The 27,716-nt window shown below is 39.0% G+C and overlaps 4 protein-coding genes and 1 pseudogene across 6 annotated transcripts in view; 3 read left to right on the top strand and 2 right to left on the bottom strand.

The window, feature by feature from the left end:
* Positions 1-535: 535 nt before the first annotated feature.
* Positions 536-6,932, bottom strand: LOC146468585 (uncharacterized). Its single transcript, XM_085124202.1, has 2 exons — positions 5,029-6,932; positions 536-2,380 (listed from the first exon to the last, which is right to left on the bottom strand). Exons 1-2 carry the CDS (start codon positions 6,859-6,861, stop codon positions 536-538), a joined length of 3,678 nt encoding a protein of 1,225 aa, XP_084980328.1. The 5' UTR covers positions 6,862-6,932.
* Positions 6,895-13,193, bottom strand: LOC146468584 (uncharacterized). 2 transcript variants are annotated; one of them, XM_085124335.1, is made up of 2 exons: positions 12,810-13,193; positions 6,895-9,637 (listed from the first exon to the last, which is right to left on the bottom strand). In XM_085124335.1, exon 2 carries the CDS (start codon positions 9,063-9,065, stop codon positions 6,933-6,935), a length of 2,133 nt encoding a protein of 710 aa, XP_084980461.1. In that variant the 5' UTR covers positions 9,066-9,637; positions 12,810-13,193; the 3' UTR covers positions 6,895-6,932. The 2 variants fall into 2 exon arrangements, with proteins under 2 accessions (XP_084980461.1, XP_084980460.1); XM_085124334.1 differs by lacking the exon at positions 12,810-13,193 and adding an exon at positions 12,069-12,795.
* Positions 13,194-17,298: 4,105 nt separating this feature from the next.
* LOC146468583 (uncharacterized) lies at positions 17,299-19,378 on the top strand. The gene has a single exon (XM_085124386.1). It carries the CDS (start codon positions 17,858-17,860, stop codon positions 19,304-19,306), a length of 1,449 nt encoding a protein of 482 aa, XP_084980512.1. The 5' UTR covers positions 17,299-17,857; the 3' UTR covers positions 19,307-19,378.
* On the top strand, positions 19,313-23,750 carry LOC146468582 (uncharacterized; annotated as a pseudogene). The gene is made up of 2 exons (XR_014867421.1): positions 19,313-22,695; positions 22,900-23,750. The product of XR_014867421.1 is annotated as an uncharacterized LOC146468582 (transcript).
* A 3,408-nt stretch (positions 23,751-27,158) lies between these two features.
* LOC146468580 (transient receptor potential cation channel subfamily A member 1-like) overlaps positions 27,159-27,716 on the top strand; it is a 37,635-nt gene continuing 37,077 nt past the window's right edge. Inside the window, exon 1 of the mRNA XM_085124283.1 lies at positions 27,159-27,300. The gene's annotated coding sequence lies outside the window, so the exon portion shown is untranslated. The remainder of the gene's footprint in view (positions 27,301-27,716) is intronic.

Genomic DNA, 27,716 nt, shown 5'->3' with positions numbered 1-27,716 from the left:
TTGTTGTTGTTGGGTAGATTGATCCATGAGTTATGTTCGTCGTCTAAGTACCGGATCTTTATATTACATTTATTCAGGAAGTTTATACTTGAGCATCTACTCATTATATCTTGCGCTAGTGACTGAAAAGAATAATGGCTGGAATCATAAAGCGGATCTATTTCGTTCATTTACAAATTAATTTATTAGAAAATCTACTTGTATTCTGCATAATTGATAATACAATCCATCGACGCATTAATCAAATCAATCAACTTCTAGAGCTCAACAAAACATCACAGTAAGGAGTCGAACGTTGATATAGAAAAAGTAAAAAGCCTTTTTGTATCCTACTTACTTGATAACAGAATCCATGAATGCATTGATGACAATACATCGGCACTCGGCTAGGAAGGATGGACGGGCTCCTTTCTGTGTCTCATCAGATCAAATTATATCAAAGTTTTTAACATTCTTTTTTGATTTAACGAATTATTTTCTGTATTGGAGATACGAGGTCTATTATTTATCAAATACGAAACGGTAAATGCGAAGTTTAAATTCGTATTGTGATTTTTATTGCATCATGATCAGAGTAGTACACATTGATTACTGAACTATCGATATTAAGTTTATTTGCTTGTCTGATGTAAACATGGTCTAGTAAACTACCTGAAATAAATGTAGGCATCGCTACAATTTGTAAATAATCCAAAGACTGCATTAATGATGAGAGTACTTCCATGTCGTTGCTGCTAAAATAGTTAATATTGAAATCTCCTAAGATTATATCGATAGGATTGCTTCTAACTAAATAGTCAATACCATTAATAAGGTCAAGTATGTTTGAGTTATTTTTACGATAAATTAAAAGGAGAGAAATATTTACGTGTGATCTATGGTTGTTAAATGTGAACATAAACCTAACAGCATTTAAAGTTGGGTAGTATTCTTGATTTGTAACATGAAATTTTTTTTTGATGCATATGGCTAAACTTGAGTATTTATCTGAATTATGATCATACCTATATAAGGAAAAAGGAGATAAATTATCTATAATATCTGAATCGTTATCATTAGGTAAAAGTTGAGTCTCAGTAAATGCTATAAGATCATTTTTCAAAAGATTTACATCACATTTAACATCAGAACTATGTTTTCTTAGAGAGCGTATATTTAAAAGGCATAATGTTACAACTAAATTGTTATCTTCTATCTTTCGTTTATTTGAATGTGTAATGTCTTTTAAATCTACTAACTTGAAACTTCTTAATCTATCATATTCATTATGTACTCTAGGATCTGCTTTTATGTGTTTAGTATTGATTTCTCCTAAAATATGAAGTCCTTGAAGTGAAGTTGACCTGCTTAACGCAACATATACTTGTCCATAGTTAAAAGATCTTTGTTTGTTCAAATGGAAACTTATAACAACATTTCGCAGTGTTAAACCCTGGACTTTATGAATTGTACATGCCCAAGCTAGACTTATAGGAAATTGAATTCTCTGTACTTCTGGAGACGATGGTTTACCTGGTCGAACTTTTATTTTTGATAATACTTGTTCAATAGGAACAACAGCATTTTCTCTAGCAAATATACTACTACTGTTTTGTATTAAAGTTCTTCCTGCTTCATTATCATCAAATTTTATATAAACCACAGTTGGCTTTTGTGTTTTTTTATTGACATGAATCTTAACAACAGTTCCCATTTGTCCATTTATAAGTCTATCTGCAATATTAATATTTGTAGTAAGCATTACTCTAGCACCTTCTTTAATCTTCACTTCAAATTCAAGCCCTCCTGTTTCAGATCTCCCTCTTGATAATACTTTGTCAATATCTTGTTTTGTAACATTTGATGGATACTGGTCTGTTGCTCTAAGTACAAACAAAGGTGTAGATAATTGTAAAAGTTGTTTGTTGTTATGTTCATTAACAGGATCATTTTCTGCCCAGATGTGAAGTGCATTCAAGGGGTAATTGTTTGTTGATGGGACTAATACTCGAGAATTAATACAATTAAGATCCTCTTCAGTTTGTGAAGCTGTTCTAAATCTGTTTAAAATTTCGGCGAACTGCCGATCATTTTTCTGCCTCATAATGTCATTCAATTCTATCATCGTGAAGACATGCCATGGATGACATAAATTGAAACACTCATTGTTGAATTTTTCAAAAATAGGTTTCCTCCGTATAGGTGGTAGTTGATACAAATCTCCTACAGCTATAATACTTATACCGGCAAATAGTTTAGAGCTGGATGATCCAAAAATGTCCTTTAGCCTTTGATGTATATGAAGAAGAGTAATGTTAGAAACCATAGAAATTTCATCTATTATAATAAGCTTTAATTCCGACAGTGTAAGTCTCATTTGTGTTTTCTTTTGGTCAGACATTGCTGGAAGATTGTCACCGGTTTCTTTAGGGATAGCCAACGCTGAATGTATAGTTGTTCCGCCTATGTGTATTGCAGAAACACCAGTGGGTGCCATTAACAGTACTGTTGGCAGATCAGGATTGCTTGTTGTCTGTCTAAATGTTTTAATTGCTGTCTGATATATTGTATTTATTACATGACTTTTCCCTGAGCCAGCACCTCCAGTCATAAAAAGATATATTGGGTTAATGTCGTAAGGTTTTAAAGAACGAAGATTTTTAACTTTGTTTCTACACCAGCGTAGCACACTATCATACGCAATACGCTGTTTCTCGTTTAACGACCTTATATGTTCACGTAATAGATCATCAGAAATTTCCCTTGGTTGAACATAACTTGTAATTGTTGCATTTGTAGACACTTTATCACTATTAGAATTGGAAGAAAGATGTGAAATAATTTGTTCATTAAATGATTCGTCATCAATTTCAACATTACTTTGCATATCTAATTGCAAGTCTTCATTTTCTTGATCATTGAAAGAATCAAAGGAATGGCTAAAATTATTAACTTCACTATTTCTTAGGGCTTCTAATGCTTCTGTTATAGCATCTGCTTCAGGTTCAAATATTGTTCTTTTTTGTTCAACAATAGCTTGCACTTTCGGCTCATAAAATCTTGATGCGTATGTTTGTTCATTGCCAATAAGACTATCTTCATTACGCCATGGATAGTACAGCATAAGTAAGTGGTGAAAGTACTTTTCGGGTTCTTTTACTTTGTTGGGTCTATGATACCGTAATACAGCCTTAGTTTTTCTACATTTCATAACTTCGTTTGTGTTTATTAATCTTATTTTGGATGGTAAATAGTTAATGACATCTGCATTTGTATTAAATTGAACATGTGATTCTATAACATCATCTGTAAGAATTTCAGGTTGTGCATCGCTTGTTACACAATCATTTTTGTATTCTTTGTAATAATATGCAGCAAATTCAGCTAGACATAAGTTATCAATAATTGGATTTTTGTTAGGTCTGATGCTATAGCGTTCTATTATATTGGATTTGTAAATATCTGTACTATCTTCATGTAACTCATCAAGTTCTATTTTGCTCTTTGCAACTCGAATTCTATTGTCAGGTAAATCTGTACTCACAAAAACTGTTTTAGGGAAAACTTTTCTCAACCAAAGTTCAGGCATACATCTATATACACATTCTTGTGAACTCACTTCTCTAGTAGAAAGAAAAGCCGCTCCTATTTTTCTCAAACTGTCTTTAATGGCTAAATTTGAAGTCTTTGCTTCTTTTGCTGCATTGGCAATAGCCTGTGAACATTCTGTTTCATCCTTTGTGAAGTATGAGCAAACATAAGTTATACATTTGTAATGGTTAAAAACAGGTTGTAAGTCAACATTAGCCCTAAAACCTTTTATTCCAGCAACAAAATAATTATTGATAAAACAGCTATCAAGCGGTCGTTTAAGGTGGCCGAATATAGTTTTTTAGTGTACAGGTGTTAGAAGACGTTATTTGGAAACTATGTACTTCTGGACGCCCAAAATTGGTATGGTGTAAGACTAACTAACAAGGAATGTATTTTCGTACGTCTTGTTGAGCTAAGTACCGTTTCCATGGCAACGCAGCAAACTATTAAACGTTCATAAATAATAGGTTTCCTTTATTTTTAGAAAATGTACTCATTAGATTTTTTCCATTTTTTGTATCTAGAAAAACTCAGAAAATACTGACACAGTTGCACTAATATCGTGTAATTTTAACAGACAGATCTCCTGTAAATATCGATTTTGCATTTTAATGTTTTTTGAAGTTACCCTCTGTTAGATTTACGTTTCTCTTTGAAGACGAGTTACGCTTTTAGGGAACTATTTTCATGCCAAATGTCACGAAATTCTAATGAGCGGTTCCTTAGAAAACAGTTCATTTCCACAAAAACAACCAGTCACAATTTTTTGGTCTAATGCGCATGCGTGGCTTTAATTGGGTTTCGTGGCAAAGATGAAAGCATGCATAATGTCTTAGTGAATGAATTTTTTTGCTCGGAAAGAAAAGAAAAAGAGTCCAGCAACGAGAAACTTAGTTATTTAAGATCAAAACTTAAATTTATTCTCCATTTCATGTGAAATTGAGGGATCACTTTATCGACCGCCGTATTTGCGTACCACAACCCTAGCGCGCGCTTAATAGCATCACTAACAGAATCTGTAAAGCGCGCGCAAAAACTGTGTTCGGCCACCTTAAGATGCAGATCAAAATCAGAATCACCAGATATAGACAAGGCCCAGTAATATTGTTCTTCTGTAACACCTAATGAACTCAACAGTTTTTCTTCCGTTGTCTTAGGATTATACTGTGGTTTATTTGGGTTCAAGATTTTATTTATTTCTTCTTTTACTAAGCAAAGAATTTCATTTCTTCTTGTTAAAATGTCTCTTTTCAACTCTTCATCTAACTTTTCAGAAAGTGGTTCTGCTACTACTGTTCTCTTTGTGAAAAATTGTCCAAAATTAAATCTGCATGGAACATTAGTATATTTTCTACAACTCTTTGAGTGATTGTGCTTCTGATAAGTCTGAACTAAGGTAAATAATTGAGAATCTTTTTGTTTATCTGGCAAGTATGCTTGAACATGATTGTCTATATATTTTATGTAATCTTCTTTTGTTTCATTTGTTAACTTTGGGCAATCACTTGTCCATATTAGTGCATGTAAATGAGGTGATCCTCTCATTTGAAATTCAATACGTAAAGCATAATAAACTATTTTACCAATAGGATTTGCTTTGCTCAATAACACTTCAGTAAAAAATGTCTCTACTCTATACTGAAAATGCTTAGCAACAACAACAGGATTAGAATTAAGCATAGAGCACCTCTCATTGTAAGACAATCCTTCAATTTCTTCATCAGTTAAATTAAGTCCTTGTATTTTCCCAATAATTTGAAACAACTCAGGCCATCGAAGGTCAGCACAAGACAATGTCATGAACCATGTTGGAATTCCAAGTTGTTTTACCATCGCTATAACTTCAAACATAAATTTTTGCCAGTATGGTGGTGTACCTGGAATTTGCCTTAAAAACAAGTAAGCCTGGTCTTGAAAGATAAGATTTTGAAAATTTTGCACATTAGATCTTAAATGAGATGCAGTCAGAGACTGTCCATGAACTTTTGTCAGAGCAATAGCAATACTATCTGAAACTTTTTTTTGTTCTATGATGAACTGCGCAAAAAACAAATATTCAGGATTCATTGCAAACTTACCACTATAATGTAAAAGACGGGCATTGAAGTATTTTGTAGGTGACAGATTGACCGCTCTCTCTACAGTATAGCCAAATCTGCCCTTTGGAAATAATACTGGAAATGCTAATTCTTCACAATTTTTATCAGTCATGAATGAAACTGGATGTTTATTTTCACCTGGTGCAATATTAAAAATTTCATTTCCATGAGACTTTAATCTGGTATTTTTGTCCACATTTACAGGATAATCTGGTAGCACTGACTGTAAACACGTTTCAGAAGTTGCTGCTCTAAATTCATTCAAAGGATCATTTCTTTCCTCCTCACTTTGATCATTTGTTGCTTTCTGTTCACAAGATACCTGAATAATTGGAGACTCTTCACCATCGGCACTGTCTGAATTAGCTCGTAACTGCATTTCTCTCAGATTTATGTCAATGTTTTCAATATTAACTGTTATACAACTATATAAAGGATTGTTTATTCTGAGCCAATTTAGCGCATTGAGTATAACTGCAGGTCGTACAGCTTGAAAATAAACATGGCCTCTAAAATCAAGCTTTCTTTTAAGTTTTAACATAATTATTCCTGAGCTTTCAGGAGGTCTAGGCAAGACATTACAGGTATGATCACATTCTACAGGCACATTACAGATGGCTCCTTTAATTTTCCTTTGTTGACCTTTGGGCATAATTACTATTTTTTCAAAGACAATGCGTTGAGATATAAGAATCTGCTCAAGTTTTTCTAGACATTCTAGTTCTGGGGGGGTTTCATCAACCATTAATTTGTTATAAACAGCTTGACAGGGAACTTGTTCTTTTAACAATTTAGAGTGACATGTTTTACAGATATATTCTTTCTTATCAAAAGACATTTTTCCTGTGAAAAGATGCTGTTTGACATATTTAATTTTCTTTAATTCTATTACTGTTTTCCTATAAAGAGTTCTATTACACACAGAACATATGTAATAAGGCCCTTCTCTTACTGCTTTTTGGAAAGATGCAATACAGAAGTCCAAGTCATTGTCTGAGATAGCTTTTCTTTCCTCTGTATTCCTAGCCACTCTCCTGATCTTTTCAAGCCATTTTTCTTTTTCTTCGCTTTTCATGTTGTGATAAGTTTCTCTTGTTTTAGCTAAGAGTTGTTCTTTCTCATGAGCATCCATAGATTTATATTTCTCTGCACGGTGAGTGAGCATATTTTGTTTTTCATTGGGATCCATAGATTTATATTTTTCAGTGCGTGCAATCAGAACTTTTTGCTTTTCATTATTGTAACACTCACGGCGCTTATCTAAGCAGATTTTTTCCTTGCAGGTTCAAATTGAGAATAAGACTTTCTCCTTTTAATTGCAATTTCTTTTTTGCACTTAGCAGATTTGTGGCATTTCATAATCTTTTGTTTTTCACCTTTATTTAACTCACAAGTGCACAATACACTCTGAAAGAAATACTGTATTTCATTAGACTTTGCAGTATTTGTCACACTTTGACAGACCCTTTCTACTAAGTAATTTTTATCACTTATTCTGTGTACACCAAGTCCTTGAATTTTATTCAAAGAAATTAAGTAAAATGTTACATTTTTGCTGGTTTTGTGAAAAACGCAACTTAAACATAGGCTGGGAAACTGAAGTAAAAATCCTGAACTCTTAGTTCCATTTTGCAACATCAACCTCTCAAGGGCTAATTTACTAAAAAATGAATTACACACAAGAATTCCTTTATTACTCGTAACAACCTTTACATTAATATTGGCACCGTATATATTAACATTCTGTGGTAGTTCACTGGAACTTGTCTGATTTTTAATAGTCTCAGTAAAGAAAGCACTTCCATATTCAACAAGAGCATCTAATGTATCAGACTTCCAATAACTACAAGGTTTAATAACAGAAAAACAAATTGCATACAGAGCTATGGCAGAACTCTTCGTTATAGTTTCATTATTTGTAGTTTTAATAATAGGTACATCTTTCGGTAAAGTGCCAACAAAAACGTTATTACAACTTTGCTGCACAGTTTTGCACGCCACTGCATTTTTTTGTATACCATTATTATCCCTTATTAAAGACTTTTCATATATAGCAAAAAACCAACCGTTAGAATGGCTACTCAAGAGGTGCTGAAAAGAAGTGTAAATTCTAACTGAAACACACATATCATCTACATATATCCAACGAGCATCATCTTTTATAGCAACTGTAAAATGAGAACTTAGACATCGAACCATGCCTTTAAGTACATAATTTTGACCAAGTACATCCATAGTCAAAGGAAAAAATATTTGATTAATATAATTGGATGACAGTTCCATAGTTAAAAATCGTGGAAGTATGACAAATTGTTGTAGCATTGAAAGATCCCCAGAATGCTCTTGACACAAATCACAGTAGAGTGCACTGCTATTTGGTAATATAGCCTCAGAAACATAATTCTCTAAGCCATTGTGAAGCAAGTTCGGAGAATTTATGTAAAGTACAAATATAGCTGTGTTTTTTATAATTGCATTGTTACACGATGAACAAACTGACTGATTACTTTGTTGTATAAGAAAAAGGGATTTTAATTCCTCCGTCATCATACCAACTGTATCCAACCTAAATATGTCACTAAATACAGCATCTGCAGACATTGCGGTAAATGAGTTGCAATGTTGTCTTAAGTAAACCCAAACAGGTTCTCGAACTACTGCCATTTCTGTTTGTACATCATGGTTTTCTAACTGTAGACATGCGTCAAATAAAGTTTGAAAAAACTCATTACGTTCGATATCTCTCAGAGAATCTTTAAAAATAGCAACGCTAAGTTCAAGAAAACAATCTACTGCACATGAAAACTTGCCTGAATGAGTAAGGCAATAATTTATGAAATGTCTTCTAGCATTTGTTCCCTGTTGTGACAGTTCACTGATGGAAGAGGTCTTGGAATTTGTTGCTTTACTGATGAATATATTCCCATTTATAATATGTGCTTCTTTGTTTGAAATAACGCAAGGATCGAAGAGTCCACGTAAAGCAATGACACGAGGATAAGGATTGGTCTCTATATCGCCAGATTCCTTTATACTGACATGTGTCATTTCATGATTAACATTTTTATAAGTCCTTTCTTTTTTCGATGCAAGATATTTGCTTGTGCAGTTTTCCATAGCTTTCCTGCTGTTACAAAGTACTGTTTTTCGTAATGAAGCTACTTTGATAATTTGATAAAGAAAAGACGATTTTGGGACAGTTTTTAAAACATACTTTCTAAGAAATATTCTGTTTCTCCTTTTTAAACCCTTCTTTAGAGCTCTTAATGGGATTCTACTGGGTTCTCGATAATGATGTCGTCTTCTTTTAGTATCCCTTTTAATATTATTAATAAACAATGCAAATAGTGACCTACAAGTACCGTATTTCACTTTTTTATTCATGTCAAGCATTGTTAAATACTCTTACTATTTTTGTCCCACTCTTCTTCACAGTCCTTTATTGTGTAATTCACTGTCTCTTTTGTTTCAATATCGCACTCTATGTTTTATGTCACACTCTTTCAGGTTTTGCAAGGTTTGCAAGGTTTGTATAGCTTTGAATATCTGTTAATTTCTGTTAATTTCTTGTTCAATGTGTTACAGTTGTAACAACCAAGTGGCTGCTACTTATTGTTGTAACAACCAGGTGGCTGCTACGATGGGTGTAGCAACCGAGTAGTTGCTACGATGGGTGTTCTGTTGTAACAACCAAGTGGCTGCTACGATGGGTGTTGTAACAACCGAGCGGCTGCTACGATGGGTTGTTGGGTTTTCTGTTTTGACAATCAGCTGACTGCTGCGCTGGGGGTTCTGTTATGACAACCAGTTGACTCCTACGCTTTGTGGTCGCTACGTTTTCTGCCACTGGATGCTCTTGTAACAAACAGTCCACCACTATGTAGGTGCTACGTTTTGTAGGCCTTCTTTGCTAACAATCAGTTGGTTTCACTCTCAGGAAGAAATTCAACCTTAACGACTTACACCTGCAAAACAAAACCAAAAAAAGACAATCTGTTAAAATTGAAAGAAAAAATAACTACTGAAAACTAATCAGAATTATATTACTAAAATAAAACAAAATACAGTATATGAGCAAGTTTTTGGCTGAGGTCACACTAGAGGCTTTACCATGGTAAAAATTGCTTTACCAAGGTAAATTGCGCAACCACCTAGTTACCGTAGTAAACCTGTCAAAGTCATAAAAAATAGATTTGACGCTTTCCATGTACACTTTTTCGCATGATCAGTAAACTTATACGTGACGAGTACACTAAATGTTGACATGTCGCGTGAGTTCATATCGGCGGTAAGTTACTGAACTGTGACTTAGCGCGTAATAAAATTATGGATCAACAAGAGAGAGTTGCATTTTCAATTGTTCCCATTTTGCTTTTAATTCTGCTGCTTAGACAAGCACGTAGAATTCACTTCCTTCTTACATACAACCATTTAGATCTTGGGACCAAAGAAAGTGCAGCGGTTTCGTTAATTAACCGTCGACGGCAAAGACAAAGAAGAGCGCGCAGGCAAGCCTGGGTTTACCCTCGACCACAGGGATGGTTTGAGGAAATGTATAATAACCGGCTCCTTCGAGCCCTTTGGAAAGACCATTTCAGGGTAACAGGGGAAACATTCGACTTCATTTGCCAGCTCGTTGAAAGGAACTCAAACACACGCGCGAATGAGCGGGGAAATAAATTTCATGTTTATAAAATATGAATCCACAAATGTATTGTAATTACTGCGTTTGTCCAAAAAGATGACAAACTGTCAACAAAATAAGCATGGTTTAGATAGACAAGAGATGTACCCACCTATTTTTTGGGGTAACTAGATTCTTATCTGGGATCAAGTCAACTTTGTTCTTGCCGCTGTTGTCAGGGCAACTTACCAGAGTTAGGTTTACCATGGTAAACTGAAAATTGGGGGTCACACTTGCGGTGCCGTTAACCATGGTAAACTTGAGTTTACCATGGTTAACTTTCTCCAGTGTGACCTCAACCATTGTCTTACTGACCTTTCATTATCTTACGTGACATCATACTGGAAGTTGCTTATGATAAGGTAATTACCGATACGCCAGAGACCTGACCTCCGGCTACTTCGCCGACTTGTCCAAACGTACAATTTAAGCATTGCGAAAAACATTTCTACCAGTGCCATTGAGATTATTTAACAGTTTCACTTAAAAACTCTACTAAGCCTCTGGAGAGGGGGTTATTTAATTTCAGGCCTCATCAAAGGGGGATTACTAGAGAAAGGCGCCAGTAATCAATAAGAGGGACCAATTTATCGCCTAACGGCCTCCACCCTGTGAGGTCGAGAGATTATAGAGCGTTTTTCTTTCTTTTTCCTGCAGGGATTTGACGTCCTGCAAACACTGTTTTAACTTATTTGGTTTAAAGGCGCCAGTATGTAAAGAGGAAACACGCAAGTACGCGCAAAAAAATCGACTCCAATGAGGAAACATGAGCCTTGAAGGTTGTCAGTTTAAAAAAGAGGTATCAGTTGTATTTATTATCAATGGGACAATGATTATTTCAAAAAAGAGTAAAACTTCGCTGTTATTATCCTTTGTTCGATATGCCGAGAAGAAACTCTACCGAAGATTTCTCAATTACATGTACTTCACATAAGGCGTAAATACACGAGGTAACTTTCCGTACCACGCGATGTAATTAAAAATACAGAACATGACGTAATAGTTTTGCCCATCAGCCTCTCTTGTTTTTCCTTAAAAAGCATATAGGGATTTCTAGTGATGTTACGGTAGATGAGTTCCCCGTTACGACATAATAGAAAACGTTGCATCACGCAGGCAGTCACATTTTCATGTGTAGGGCATTGTTATAATTAGAGCGGCTGCACATGAGGGTAAAGTCATGAAATTCAAATACAGAGGTTGAGTATTAGTTAACAGACGCTGCAATAGAGCAGATTTAACTAAACGGGTTCTTGTTTCATATATTACATTAGCCTGTGACAAGACAGGAAGAAGTAGCTCATCCTCTCTTGCCTGTGTACAGGGTTCCAAATCGCGTACAGCGTGAAAAGAAAAATGATGAACGTTGTTGGAACTTCCTTTCACCCGAAACAACAATTGAGTCTTTGGTATGCTACCAAATGCAGTCTTAACACAAAAGTATAAGAATGACAGCTTCTTCAATCGTCGCCTTTAAAGATAAATTACAAACCATCAAATCAGAAGTAAATAAAAAAAATTGATGCTTTTTCAATTAATGCCAGTTGAGATTATTACAAACCACAACCTTGCAGTGAAACACATGAGTGAACGTAAACTATGAATATATAAACCGAGATCTGCAGCACACTTTTCGCCTATTTATCATTTCGTACAGAATACCGCTATTACAAGCTATATCAACCAAACAGAGTCTACGTTAAAGCAGTTACCTCAAGCAGTAATTGATGTCCTCCTCGAAAAGGATCGCTAAATACGACTAATGAACACGTTTCCAACTCAACGCCAATCGCTAACTGCAATTGTTACCATCTAACTAACGCTTAACTTGCTATTCGCCGTATTTATCAACGTAGATTGCGCAAGTTCAACGTAACCTTGTACCCAGATTGATTGCACCATCACAAAGTAACATTGTACCCAGATTGTTTGCACCATCATAACGTAACCTTACACCGAGATTGTTTTCATACCATGGCAATAACATAATTGATTTTTCGCTCCAAACACCGTACATCATCCCTCCAGAGTGCACATAAGCTTGCAAAGATTAGATGGCATTTCATATTGACTAAGCTTGTTAAGGGATCGTTTCTTGAGTAAAATTATGACTTTTTCAATCAATTTCAAAAGTTGCTAATGATATCGTAATTGTAAGATCACAGCAATTTCAGAGATACCGGAAATTCTCGTGAAGCAATCTGAGCTGAAAGAAAAAAGCATCGCTTAGGCTAAAAATAACGAATATCATCCATTCCCAATTCATGAAATCCTATCAGCGATTTCCATGTGTGCATGCAATAGTATGAGTCACAAAAATAGCATTATGTTGTTTCACCCGCCGACGTTTTCTTTAGATACCCCACCTACCGGTCTGTTTGACGAAATTTTCATATTTTGTTATTGTATGAAATGACAGCTAACGAAACTAGAGGCGAACGTCATATACTTACTGTTGGTAGCTTTCTTGAGGAATAAATGACCGCAGAAAACAAAGGAATTAGTTAGTCTGAAGGTTATCTGTTTGTGAGACGTCAGGCGACAATCGAAAATGAAAGTAATTTGTTCCCCTAAGGATGTTTATTCTCTGACGTATGCGTCTATTTTCACAAAAATAATCGTAAGGTCAAAAATGCGCAATGACACGCATATTTTTCCTACCACTACTTCCAAGTTGTTGTGAAAATGTTACTCAAGCGTCAAGGATGTTTAAATCAGACGTTTGAAGAAGAGAACTTAATACAGTCGGGACACGAGCAATATTTTATGCGTTTATTTTTTTTTTTAGAAAATGGAAATGTTGATAATCACGCGAGCGACGATGAGTGACATGACAGATTGTTGACTTGCAAAACAATGTACCTCACGAAACATTCTAACACACCGTAGTATTGCAAAAATGGCCAGTCTGCTGCTGTAGCGTCCCATTTTTGTTGTACATAGACGTATTCAATAAGAAACTTACTGTATTTGCCAATGAATAGGTCATTAAAGGGGGGGGAAGATTCTGTAAGGTGAAAAACAAAGAGATGATCAAATTCCCCGGGGTAATTGGGTAAAAGTCTAATGCTCGACCACCGGAATGGACAGTGTGGCAAAATACCCCATTATTTCCTGGGGGAGGAGGTGTCAGTCTCCCATCGTGGTTCTAAAACTGTCAAACAAAGCACGATTCCTTCGCCAGGAACTATCCAATTTCCACCGTTTTAAATGTCGAGTGCTTCGCAGAAGTTATTCTTTCGATTTACCGCTTCAAAATGATTGCTTCGCAGATTGATAAAACTATCCTGAGTCACCTGAGTTTGAGTCACGATGATCGCGTTTATGTTGTTCCCCCTGTGGTACGCTACCGGAAATTTCGGAGATCCCATTACGATAACGTAAGCGTATCAATGACCTCTTCTCAAGTCCCATCGTGTTCTAGAACAGTCAAACAAAGCACGATTCCTTCGCAAGGAATTTTCCAATTTCTACCGTTTTAAAGGTCGAGTGCTTCTTAGAAGTTATTCTTTCAATTTACCATTTCAAAATTGTTTATTTTCCGTTTGAAAACGGCACACTTGAGTCCACAACATGTTAACAATATGGCGCAACCAATTTAATCCAAGATTAATGCATAAATCAAATGATGCTTTGACGTCACACGAGTAGGGTTGAGTGGGTCCCCTCCCTCGCAATATACGCGACAGATATGGATTTTGATTGGCCTGCTTCTGTTGAAGACAATCAGAACAATACACCCCGAGTAGGAGAGGGGTGAGTTTAATGAATAAATTAATGTACCGATTTGAAGCTACGACGAAGAAAAAGAAATCGTCCCGTTTTTAGACACGGTATGCCCCCTCAGGGCATCCCGCGTAAAAAGAAGTTGATTTCTGGGCTTTCGTACCTTCATTCTAACAAAAGTTTTGTGAAAATCCAAGATCAGATGACTACCATTTACCAAACATGATGTAATTAACACGTCGTATGACGTCATGAATTCCTGTTGCGGACCTCAAAGGAAATATCTTTGGATGTACTATCTCCTTGATCCTCCAACTCCGCCTGTTCTAGCTTTTATTCTTGCAAAGTTATTTTGGGGGGGGGGGGGGGGGGCGGGTAATCCGCCCGGCCCCAAATAAAAAAACCGGTCTAGATAGCATTTTTTTTTCCTTTAGAGATCGGCTTTTAATGGTGATTTCATTTTCACACTGTTATCGCTTGGTTGGGCGCGCATTTGAACGCTAAAAACCATGTCACAATATAAACAGCTCAGTAGGAAATTGTGTAATGCGCCGTTGCGTATTTTTATGATTCAGTGTTTAGTTTTTCGGGCGGAGAAAACAAAACTGACGAGTAAAAATTCCACTGGTTCTTTTCAACTTTCCGCTGAATTAATTTTTTATTATATGACGTTTTCAGATATTGCCCTAAACGTTTTCAGATATTGCCCTAACAAGCGGCTTTTTCTGTGGATTTCGAGACGCGCTTCCGAAAACTGAGTGTCTCGATCTCCTGCACTCGTTACAGTACCTTACTGCGGTTGTGAGAAGCAATCTTTCATCATAAAATGCCAAAAGCGAAATAAAAAAATATTAATACTGTCTCTCAGCAACGATTATATCTGTTTCGGAAGTGGCAAAGCACGACATAGCAAGCGGTATAAAGCAAAGAAGTGTTTATAACTAAACAAGCTTTTGTGGAATATTGTTGCCAAACTCATATGAAATATATATACAGCTTTCAATTGAAAAGTACTTCAAAAGTAATTCATATTAGATAAAGTTATTAACAGGTGTGTTTGGTAATGTATAGTATACAACATGCAAAGCTCCGTTTTGTTATTCCGGTTACCGTAAGTTGCGTTTTTTTATGTCTCTCGTCAACGGTCTTCAGCGGTGTTTCATGGCGCACTTTCAGTGTTTTGTAACTGTCTAATCATAGCTCAGTTGAAAATTAATAACCTGCATATCAACCTACGAGCGATAATACATAAACAAATTAAAGCTAATGCTGAAACTGTAATTATACAATTTACGACTTGAAGTGTTATGAAACGCGAGGCTTCATTCTTTCAATTGTATTTGACAAGAATGACAAATGAAAAAAGTTTGAGGCGAGTTTTATCACGAAAGCCATTCAAACTCGAAATTAAACGTCCTTTAAATATTAGCAGGTGCTTATGGACCGCCGGTGGGAGGTCAATACGGTTGTCTTAAATGACGTACGGACCGGACAAGCCTATATCAATGTCAATCAAATATCAATATAGAATCAATTCACATTTTTCTTGTTATAGCTTGTTGTCTCTGGAGAAGGAGCTCAGTTCCTAGGTGGGGGGAGGGGGATACTCCCCTATATAAGCTATATAGGTATTTGCGGAACGATAGGGTGTGGTTTTTGAGTCGTTTTTGGTCTAAAATAGGGTATAGATTTTAGTTTGGTCTGGGAACTGGTATGGACCCCGGCTACAGAAACGAGTATGGATTCAGGTCTGAAAATGGGTATAAATTTTATAGGCCTGGTCTGCAAAAAAAAAAAAAAAACTGGAAAATTACATGTCTTGGTCTGAAATAGCGTCAGGGTTTGGAGAACTGAGCCACATATCTCCACCAAAACGTCAGTGGAGTACTCAGTAGGCTCATTTTAGCAAAGCCTCTGGGCCTTTCTCAGAGTAGCCTGCGTGGCCGGCGTAATCGGGAAAGGGGAGGGAGGCGAGAATTTTTTCTCGCCTCCCTCGCCCCTTCCCCGATTACGCCGGTCACGCAGCCTATTCTCAGAGCACCTGTTGAAAGAACTTATACTTTAATTGCCTGGGTAATATTTTTTGGCTGTATGCGGGGTTCCTATATGCACTCTAGTTGATCTATTATTAAATTACAATCACTAGTTTTCTAGGTTTTAATATCACTTCACTGTTTCGTTTCATCTTTTTTCCTTCTTCTTGAAGACGTCTCAAGCTTTCAATAACGAGAAACACTTGATCTGTGGAACGTGTCCTCGCCATTGGAGGTGTACGTCTACATTGAACGCCATTAGGAGCCATAATCAGGGATGGAGACTGTAAGCGTGGGGTCCACGCGTCCCCATGTGTTGTACCAAAAAATATAATTTTAGAAAAAATTGCGCCACCCTTCACGTCATAAACCCGCGCGGATACACTCAAATTTGCGTGGGGCTAGTACCTTATATGGAAAATGGAAGAGAAAGTCCAGTTCAGTTTCGACAAAATTATATAATTTTTAAACTTTAAATGTGAAAATAACATTTTATTATCATGTCAAAATGCAGGAGTACCTGGTGGGGCCGCTCGACTAAAAACGCGCTCTGCATGCTGTAATAGAGCTGGCTGTTAACACTGGCTGAAATTTTTCTAAATATTTGGCTTGCTGAGTATTTTTATGAAAACACTGGTTCTCGCTGGCAAAAAATGTTTAGTTTGTTTTTCCTGCCTGGCAGGCTCGTAAAAAAACGTACAGTGAAACCTCTCCTTACGGACACCGGACACGGACAGTTCACTTGGTCCTTGGGAGAACGAAATCCATATAAAGCCTACCTCTCCAAAACGGACACCTTTATAATGCGCACACTTATTCCTGTCCCCTTGGTGTCCGTAATAAAGAGGTTTGACTCTATTTGACTTTTTGCTCTCTAACACTGCTAATGAAATTTGGAGGTAACACGCCAGGAAATGATAGCGGTTCCTTTTTAAAATTTGCTATGATTGTTTTCCGGCATCATCATGCTTTGTTCTTCATAAAAGCAAAGCCTATATCACGCTGTGAATGTCAACAGAAAAGAGGAAATGCAGAGCATAAATTGTCAAAACATTTTCGGCGGTGAGAAACAACAGAAACAACTCTGTCTGTAAGCCCAATCTGTCTAGCTAGCTGTCTGCAAGCCCACCCAACTCTTTTGTTGAAGTCGTCGAGACATCGATCTCTGATAGCCCTCTGAACTTGTCGGGAAAGAAGCACTGATGTGCGTGACGTAGAATATTAACTTGGAAATTTGATGAACAATGTCACGAAATAGTAACGCGAGCAATACTTTAAAATTAGTGAGCAAAGCAGATTGCACAATTGTACTCCGGGAAAGTCCGAAGTTAATACACTGCATGACAATGATGTAACTGCACGCGTAGACCCGCGTAGTATTAAGCTAAATAAGGAAGAGAAACGCGTGTAATTGTGTAATTGAAATCAAATTTAGTAGCATTACAATAGTGTAGCCTTGGGATTATACTGTGCTCGTGATTGTAGTAAAAATACTTGTTGCGCAAATAGAACCTAGAAAATCTTAGTACAATTGTAATGTAAGATCAGATCGATTAAGAACGAATTGTGAACGGAACTGTGCATCGCGAATATTGTAGATTGGATCAGAGATTGTCAGATTGTGAATGTTAAATAAATCTTCAGAAAAGGAAAGAATTACAGTCCTCTTCAGTTTGTGAACCGGCAAGTGCGGAGTTCATGAAAGATTCCGCGATACTTGGTCAGTTCGAGCCGGATTGGAAATGACCGCGGAGGTTGGAAAAAAGAAAAAGCGACGAGGAGGCCATCGATTGTACCTTGCTGGAATCCTCCCAGATGTAGAAGCCAGTCTTGAACATTACACCGTGGAAAGGAAGGCAGAGCTGGCGAAATGGAAACACACGCTAAACGAGCAGTTGGAAAAGATAGCGCCCCTCGACTTAGAGATCCTGGCCTTGATGGGAGACGACGAAAAGGTGACGGAGGAGGATATGGCCAGAGAGATAGACGAGAGCAGCCGTCTTGCGTCGGACATAAAGTGCAAGTTGGCTGCGATCGAAGAACTGTTAACCGCACCGCAAATACCACAAGTACAAAATGTACCGCAGCACCAGAATTCGCCGCCAATGCAGACCGGACAAGCAAGCCAGCATAAATCCGTCCGAGCGAGACTGCCGAAATTGGAGGTGCGTAAATTTGACGGAAAAGTGCACGAGTGGCAAGAGTTTTGGGACTCGTTTGAGAGCGCCATACATCGAAATGACATGCTAGAAAACGTCGACAAGTTTTCTTATCTTAGAGGTTTGCTTGTGGGACCGGCCAGATCGGCGATCGCGGGTTTCGCTTTAACGTCCGCAAACTATCAAGCAGCGGTGGAACTGTTGAACAAACGATATGGAAAGAAGGAGGCGATCCAGCGAGCGTACGTGAATGAACTTTTGAATGTTCAACCTGTATACAACGAGAGAGACGCGCCGAGACTGCGGAGCTTGTACGATTTCCTGGAAACCAAACACAGAGCCTTGCAAGCACTTGGAGTAGACGAGACCACTTATTCAGCGATAGTTGTACCATCTGTCCTGGAAAAATTGCCGCAGACGCTGCGTTTGACCATTACGCGAGGTAAAGATCATCATCAGTGGAACTTGAGAGACTTGTTGGAAGGCCTGGAACAAGAAGTAGAATTACGAGAAGAGTACAATGACAGCGCACGTCAAAAGAACTCGGCTGGAGACTTCCGGAGAAAAAACAATGTAGCCACACTGTATGCAGGAAACACACGGAAAGCGGCGAAAGAAACGAACTGTGCCTTCTGTTTAGGAGAGCATCCACACGAAGACTGCAGAAAGGTCCAGGACATCGAGGAGCGTAAGCAATTGTTGTTTAAATACGGTAGATGCTTTAAATGTTTAAGAAAGGGACATTTATCCAAAGACTGTACTGATCGTAGTGTAACATGTAAGCGTTGTAATTGTAAACATCATTCGGCGATTTGCATCGCCTCCCAAGGGAATTTAAGAACGACAGAAATCGGAACCCAAGGGGCCCAGGGTGGTGCAGAACTAGTGGGAAATAGTATGCACGTCGGGACTGGGAACAGTGTAGCCTTACAAACGGCTCAGGCTCAACTAGCGGGGAAGGGTCGCGCTAGAATTAGAGTGCTTTTTGATTCGGCTAGTCATAAGTCCTTTGTCACTTCCCGCGCGGTATAATCGTTCGGATTGCGATCTGTTAGAAGGGAATGGTTGACTGTTAACACCTTTGGCCAAAGGGCTACTGGATCAAACCTGCGGGATGTAGTTGAAATAGATTTGACCCCAGTGGGTGGGGGGAAGGTTATGCGCATCGAAGCTTTTGTTGTTCCCGAAATTTCGCGCGTGCAGAACGAACATCTGGAAATTGCGCGTAAGGACTATCCGCATTTGGCGCAAATATGGCTGTCCGACGTTTGCAAGGGAAGCGAACAGTTAGAGATAGATGTATTGATAGGGGCAGACTATTTGTGGAGTTTTCAGACAGGCAAGATAGTCCGGGGGGAGGTAGACGAGCCAGTCGCAGTAGAGACAGAGTTAGGATGGGTTCTCTCCGGACCCTTGACATTTAAACAGCCAGCAGATAGACCGCAGGAAGTTAACGTAAATTTTGTTGGCAGAGACAGTGTATCATTAGAGAGTTTAGAAGGGAATGTCCAAAGGTTGTGGGACTTAGAAACCCTAGGAATTAAAGAGAGTGATGGAGTGTATGAAGAGTTTGTAGACAGTATTGCCTTCAACGGTAATAGGTATTCAGTTAAGCTCCCCTGGAAGGAAGGTCGGGATAGTTTGCCAAGCAATTACGAGTTGAGTTTGTCGCGCATGAAGAGTCAGATTAGGAAGCTTAGAAAGGAACCAGACATTTTGCAGGAGTACGACTCAGTTATAAAGGAACAGTTAGATTCGGGAGTGATAGAGAAAGTCGCACAGTTAGAAGAGACGGATAGGGGTCACTATATTCCCCATTTAGCAGTCATACGCAGAGAGGCGAGCACCAGAAACTGAGAGTTGTGTATGACGCGTCCGCAAAGGCAGGAAAGGGGGGGACATCTCTGAACGATTGCCTACACAAGGGACCCTCCCTCAACCCTTTATTGTTTGACATCCTGCTTAGATTCAGAGAGAAGAGAGTGGCGTTGATAGGGGACATAGAAAAGGCGTTTCTTAACATTGAGGTAGACAGTGCAGACAGGGATTATCTTAGATTTTTGTGGTTAGAAAACGTGCGCGATCCTTGTAGTCGAATTGCAGTGTACCGCTTTTGCCGTGTTGTGTTCGGTTTAAATGCGTCTCCGTTTCTGTTAAACGCCACGCTGAGACACCACATTTCGAAGTTTAAGGATGAAGACCCAGAATTTGTGCGAAAGATGATCGAAGGTTTCTACGTTGACGACTTGGTAACGGGCGATAGCAACACGAGCGACACGTACACATTGTACGAGAAATCCAAACAGAGGATGGCCAGTGGGGGCTTCAAATTGAGAAAGTGGATGACGAATGACAAAGTGTTGAGAGAACGCATTGCGCAGATTGAGAGTAACGCAACGGAAAGCGCGATCGTGACCAGTGAAGAAGAGAGCTACGCAAAGTTCATCTTAGGTTCGGGGCAGGCTAGCAAGAGTTGTCCAAAGGTCTTGGGGCTTCCGTGGGATTGTGAGAAAGATGTTATTCAGTTTAGTTTTGAGAAGCTTGCAAGCAAAGCCCTAGACATGCACCCGACCAAGCGAAGTTTGTTAAGTCTGCTAGCAAGCATTTTTGACCCCCTGGGAATCATTAGCCCCATCATTGTGTGCATGAAAATATTGTTTCAAGAATTGTGTTGTGAAAATTTCGACTGGGATAGTAAACTCGAGGGGAAAGTAAAGAAGAAATGGGACGAATGGATTGAAGACTTATCCAAAATAAGGGGTATTACGATCAGTAGGTGTATTTGGGACCATCCAAAACAAGAGGTGCTTAATTGTTACTTGCATGGGTTCGGCGATGCCAGTAACAAAGCTTACTGCGCTGTTGTGTACTTGGTATACAACACGCCAGTAGGGGTTTTCGTGAGAATGTTGACCTCAAGGTCACGGGTAGCACCTCTGAAAGCGTTAACTATTCCCCGTCTGGAACTCATGTCCGCTAGAATTTTGGCGCAATTAATGAACACCGTGATGAAAGCATTAGAAACGGAAGTGAAGCTCAGCGGAACCAGATACTGGTTGGATAGCAAAACTGCTCTCTGCTGGATTCGAAACGGGGGGGAGTGGAAACAATTTGTCCGTCACAGGGTAAACGAAATTCTGAAGCTCACAAAGAAAGAAGAGTGGAGATATTGCCCTGGTGAGCAGAACCCGGCAGATGTTGGTTCCAGAGGAGCGCTTGGATCGAAACTAAAAGATGACGAGCTGTGGTGGAACGGACCGCAATGGTTGTCAGAAGGAGAAGACAGGTGGCCACGCGTAGAGAGTGTCGTCAGCACACCAGAAAGTGAAGAAGAAGCTAAGAAGACCGCCAACGTGATGGTAGTAGACGTTCAGAACCAACCCAGTGTTGCAAATCTTGTTGACATCAATCGCCATGGAAGGCTAGAGAAGCTACTCAGAGTGACAGCATGGGTGTTCCGTTTTATCCGAAATTCGAGACCGAACCGAACCGAGACAGCTAGACGGAAGGGAAGACTGACACGAGAAGAATTAGTCGGGGCCGAAAGTGAATGGGTGAAAGCGGCGCAAGCTGACCTGAGAAGTAAGGGTAACTTCCAACAGCTAAAGACCGAGCTCGGCCTAGAAGAGAGTGCAGGAATTCTGAGATGTACCGGAAGACTCGTCAATTCAGATTTGGAGTTTGATGCGCGAAGACCAGTCATTCTCCCAAGGGATCACGCGTTAAGCATTATGCTCATAGAAGAGTGTCACAAGAAGGTGTTGCACAGTGGTGTGAGAGCAACGCTTGCGGGGTATTGGATCCCGAAGGGCAGACAGTGCGTGAAAAAGGTTTTGAGCAAATGCGTAATCTGCAAGAAACAAGAAGGGAAGGCTTACAGCGCGCCGCAGACCGCCGCATTGCCAGATTTTAGAGTAAGAGAAGCGCCAGCGTTTTCGAAAGTAGGCGTAGATTTTGCGGGTCCGCTCTATGTTAAGGCACAAGCTGGGGGAATGAGAAAGGCGTACATTGCATTGTTTTCCTGCTGCGTAACTAGAGCGATACATTTAGAATTAGTTGAAGACCTATCTTCCGAGGCCTTCAGACGAGCGTTAAGAAGATTTTCAGCGAGACGAGGCACGCCGACATTGATCGTATCAGACAACGCGAAAACCTTCCAAGCGACCGAAAAAGCGCTTAACAATCTTTTTAGCCACCCAGAGGTAGCTAGTGAGCTAGACAGACAGCGAATTGAGTGGAGGTTTAATTTAGAGAGATCACCCTGGTGGGGAGGATTTTTCGAGAGAATGGTTGGAAGTGTGAAAGCTTGTCTCAGGAAGGTGTTAGGAAATGCACGACTTACATTTGACGAGCTGCGAACGGTGTTAGTGGAGGTAGAAGGAACGTTAAATTCCCGTCCGCTTACGTACGAGTACAATGAGGTAGAACATGAAGCTTTAACACCTTCACATTTAATCCTTGGTAGAAGGATTAAGTCTATGCCAGACGAGATAGCGGAAGAGCCAGAAGCGAACGAGAGTAGTTGTTCAGAGAGGTTTAGATATTTGACAGTGAAGTTAGCGCATTTTTGGAAGAGATGGAGAAACGAGTACCTGGTGAATCTAAGGGAGTTTCACCGCCTGAAGGTAGATCGCAAAGACAGGCAGATTCAGACAGGAGACGTAGTAACTGTGTTTGAGGAAGACAAAAAGAGAGGAGAGTGGAAAATTGCAGTGGTTGAGAGTCTTATCAAGGGCACAGATAACGTTGTTAGGGGAGCAAACGTAAGAGTCATTGTCAAGGGTAGACCGATGCGTATTTCCCGACCAGTTCAAAAGTTGTACCCCTTAGAAGTAAAATGTGCCATACAAGGGAACGGCCAAATTGGTCAAACTGGGAACCGTAAATTTGAACGGGATCATACTACACCTCTTAGACGTAACCCTAGCAGATCTGCTGCTTTAGATGCTAGGTGGAAATCGAAACATATGCTTTGACTCGTAGACGAGTCAAGGGGGGGAGAGTGTCGGGAAAGAAGCACTGATGTGCGTGACGTAGAATATTAACTTGGAAATTTGATGAACAATGTCACGAAAAAGTAACGCGAGCAATACTTTAAAATTAGTGAGCAAAGCAGATTGCACAATTGTACTCCGGGAAAGTCCGAAGTTAATACACTGCATGACAATGATGTAACTGCACGCGTAGACCCGCGTAGTATTAAGCTAAATAAGGAAGAGAAACGCGTGTAATTGTGTAATTGAAATCATATTTAGTAGCATTACAATAGTGTAGCCTTGGGATTATACTGTGCTCGTGATTGTAGTAAAAATACTTGTTGCGCAAATAGAACCTAGAAAATCTTAGTACAATTGTAATGTAAGATCAGATCGATTAAGAACGAATTGTGAACGGAACTGTGCATCGCGAATATTGTAGATTGGATCAGAGATTGTCAGATTGTGAATGTTAAATAAATCTTCAGAAAAGGAAAGAATTACAGTCCTCTTCAGTTTGTGAACCGGCAAGTGCGGAGTTCATGAAAGATTCCGCGACAGAACTCACCGCGCGAGTCAGGAGTTACCCACATTGGGCTTAGTGCTTTGTGGTTTGTTGTTGCCTTTGTGCCAGATTTGTTTTATTTTTTTTGCAATATTTGGAGTGAGAAAGGGCCAATCTGAGCTCGACGGACTGTGAGTGATCTCTGGGAATTGCAGTAAGCCTGAAGGCGACAACACTACCAGCCAGAAATATCTGGACAACGGAAAGGTGGGCAAAAATGTTATGTTTCTCGCCAAAGCTCTTTTTAGCGAAAGCCAGCCTTCTTATATACACCGACGCAATAGGAACCATGACGTTACAAATTTGGGGGGGGGGGGGGTTACTCCCTTATATGGGGTGTATAGGTATATGCGGTGCCAAAGGGTATGGTTTTTCAGCCGCTTTGGTCATAAATAGGGTATCGATTTTAGCCATTTTGCCGCAATTTTGGTAATAAATAGGGTATCAATTCTTGCACTCTAGTCTTGAATTCTTTTTTTTTTCGTGCCGCAACGGGTGTACGTGCCGCAACGGTTTGTCATGCGCTCCGGTCACGCGCTGGACTCCAGGGGTTTTGGTCATCAGTAAATAGGGTAAGGGTTTTGGGAAGCGGGCCGCACACCCCTGTGCATTTTTTTTTGGTAATAACCCCCCCCCCCCCCCCCCGGGTCAATTTCAGAGCAAACGGACTTGCTGTCATTATGGAAGTGATATTATTTCTATTCAGTAATGTGCAAGTTTACCGTTCAAATTAAACAAAACCTGACTATGACTGTGTAAAGGTAATACTTTGCTACAAAGTCAACAAGTGGTTGAGTACAAATAGTTCGCTCAGTTTAGAATAATAAGGATTCAGCATTTTATGTGTTAATTTTTCCTTCCCCTTCGCTCGGCGCTCAGTCGGTTGACATCAGGCACATCTATCATCCCGGAGGGGGGGGGGGGGTTACTCCCTATAATGGCCTATACGGGAAGGCTCCGCCCGAAAGGGGTACCTTTATCACGCTTCAGGTAAGTGTAGGCTAGGGATTTCACGAGTCGAAGTATATGTAAGGGTAGGGAAATCTGTCATTTAGGTATTTAAAAGGGCCTTTCATTATTTTCTAATGGAAGGTATACGAAAGGGGTACCTTTTCTGCCAAAAATAGTATATAAAAGGGTAAGGGGTCGGACCTCGGGGCAGAGCCTGCCTGCACGTATTAAATTTTTTTAGTCCCCCCCCCCCCCCCCCACCCCCGGGCTATCATTTAGAAGGCGAGTAAAATGATGGCCAAAAATCACTAAACAGTTGACTAGGGACAATCCAAAGGTAGGCAAAAACTGGGTTTAGTTTAGCTATGATGGCTATGATGTGAAAGCCTAATTTAATTTAACGACATTCAGCCGTCCTCCATACGCTAGGAAAACACGTTCCAATTTTGAAACTTGATATTTCAAAACAGACTGCTTGGCATGATTTATAAAACTTTAATCATGAATTTTTTTAAAAGTGTTATAGATAAGAGAGGGGTCTCAGGTCAAAAGCCTCGCAAAACTGGCTTCTTGACCTGACATATTCATAAGATTTAAAGTGACCCATCGATTCCTTGCTGTAGAAAGTTCACTGGAACATTGCGTGTGTGCCATAGATGTACCGGCACGACGCTCCCAGCTTGAAAAATTGCGTTCGTTTAATTTTGTTTGCCTCTTTAACAAATTTTTAGTTCCAGGTAATGACAATTGTCAGAAAAAAAAGTAAGTGGGAGAGACATTATTTTGTTATACAGTAAAAAAATCTCGAGTGAGAATCTGCATTTGTCAAAGAAATTCTTAACAGGCTCTTATATAAGTAGTGCTTAACAGCAATGTAGGCTATATAGGTTCATAAACACGTTCTTATTTTCTTAATAACAAAAGCGTATACACTCTGCTTTTTTCTTTTTATAAGAACCTTTGTTATAAGAACGTCGAGGCTGAGATTAACCAAAATTTTAAGAACTTATTAAGAACATTCCTCAGGCTGAGAGTCGATTAAGAACGTTTTAATTTTGCTAATCTGTATATAAAATCAAGGTCACAAATGTAAATTAACCAAAATACTTAAGGGCATGTTTTTTATAACATTAAAAATGGTGACACATCTCGGTTTGTCATAATCAGCAGTTCTTGATACCATATCTCAGCAGGCAATGCACTTGATAAGTTTCCTGGTCACGTCCGCATTGATTTACTGATGTAGTGTATACCATGTAATTTAAGAACATCTTAAGAACGTTTTTAGCCTCAAATCGCAAAAAAATATAAGAACGTTCAGCCTCAGCTCCAAAATTAGACGTTCTTATAAAAAAAAAAAAACAGAGTGTAGTGGCTGGAAGAATCTAGTGTTACTGTCTAATGTGTAAAGTAGTGCCATAATGTGTGCACTGTAAATTACGTGTTCTTTATACCGTCAAAACAGAGATGTTTTATGAAATGTTGGCCTTTTTCTATGCCTGGTGAAGTTTTGGTCTGTCAAAGGATTGGAGTTCTTACTGGGTACACAAAACTTCTCTGGCTGGCTAAAAATTTTCTCTGTCCTGGCTGGCATTGTCTACCTTTTGCTATTTTAAACTTTGCTGGCTCGTTGATAGACGTCATAGATATGGCTAGGCTGGCTGGGATTTTTATTTCTTAATAGTCTTGCTCGCTGGCAGTGAAGAGCGGGTATTTTTTTCCAAGGAACGTTAAATATTAACCAAGATTGACGTGGGGACACTCAGCTGGTGTTAAGTGTACGTTATGTACAATCAATTTTCTATGAATGTGTCGTTGAGTACTCCTGAAAATGTTTAAGTCCCTCTGTCTAGACTTACTAAACTATGACTCCTGACACCATAGAGGAAACTCGTATCATTTTTTTGGCGACAAATCCCCTTTCCTGATTTTATATGGTCAAAAAAATATCCCAATCGATCGACAGAAATTCGATTGAACAAGGTCGTCATACTCCAAGCAGGCTGCTACAAGGTGGGGGGTCTAAAATGCCGCTTTGCGTCTTCCGGTCGTGAGTGGTATTTGTATTAAACAAGTTAAAGAAGTAGACAGGTGTTTTAAAATTTTCATCTCAAGAAAAATGCGTGCAAATTAAATATCACTGGAAGATGTTAAGCGTAGAGTGCCAAAGCTCAGCGGCACTGATCTCAGTGGTGGCTCATAAGACCTCCAAAACCAAATAACGTTTGACAGAATTATAACATTACATGTCAAAAAGTTGACTCTGAAAATGAAAACTTTAATAAGAAAGGATGCTAATTAATTGCCACAAGCGTCAGATCTAAAAACTAATTAATACGGTCTTGAAAGCGGAGGCACTTCATAACAACGAAATAATCACGCGATTTAGCTTGGTCAGTTATAACAGAACTTTTTCGATTTAAGACCGTAAGGTTAAGTCTATTACGAGCAGACTCTGTTTCAAACGATCGCGAAAAGGCTGGTGAATAGTCTGGACTAAGCCACGGAAAAGCTAGGAACACTTTTCATTTCCGGTGAGTACAACTGGTTATTCTCGAGCGCTTTCCACTGATATGGAAAGCGCTCTAACAAAACCTGTTTTTCCGGTGGGAAGACAAATGATACGGTCCTTTACACCGTAAATTTAGGGCAACAAACCACGCATTTCATCAAGAAGCTTGGTACTAGAGGGCTGAAGAAAATGGTACAGTGATATTCCGGTTAAAAACGAGAAATGAGAAATTCCTCTCAAGGCATAATTCTATTTTTCCGAAAATTTTCAAGTAGAAATGGCCGTTCTATTTGATCTTCTACTGACTTACAAATGGGTTGGCGGCCAATTTGAACTAAGGCAAACACGGCTCGAATTGAAGTGCTTGTATTGAATACGATGCTAAACAATTTCCATACGAGCCATGTTTTGAAAAACACTCAGTTTTTTTATAAGAAC

This window comes from Pavona decussata, unplaced genomic scaffold (assembly GCF_977016875.1).
Source record: "Pavona decussata unplaced genomic scaffold, jaPavDecu1.1 SCAFFOLD_130, whole genome shotgun sequence".
In the NCBI taxonomy this organism is placed as follows: Eukaryota; Metazoa; Cnidaria; class Anthozoa; order Scleractinia; family Agariciidae; genus Pavona; species Pavona decussata.
Note: the sequence above shows the minus strand (reverse complement) of the source record. Positions and strands in the feature narration are given on the sequence as shown.

What these genes read in the sequence shown, in the direction of transcription:
- LOC146468585 (XM_085124202.1), bottom strand. Translation starts at nt 6,861, where the DNA reads ATGGATCCCAATGAAAAACAAAATATGCTCACTCACCGTGCAGAGAAA. An exon ending in AAGAAGATTACATAAAATAT is followed by an intron (nt 2,381 to 5,028) that starts ATAGACAATCAT and finishes AATCTTCCAGCA; the next exon opens with ATGTCTGACCAAAAGAAAAC.
- LOC146468584 (XM_085124335.1), bottom strand. Translation starts at nt 9,065, where the DNA reads ATGCTTGACATGAATAAAAAAGTGAAATACGGTACTTGTAGGTCACTA.
- LOC146468583 (XM_085124386.1), top strand. Translation starts at nt 17,858, where the DNA reads ATGACCGCGGAGGTTGGAAAAAAGAAAAAGCGACGAGGAGGCCATCGA.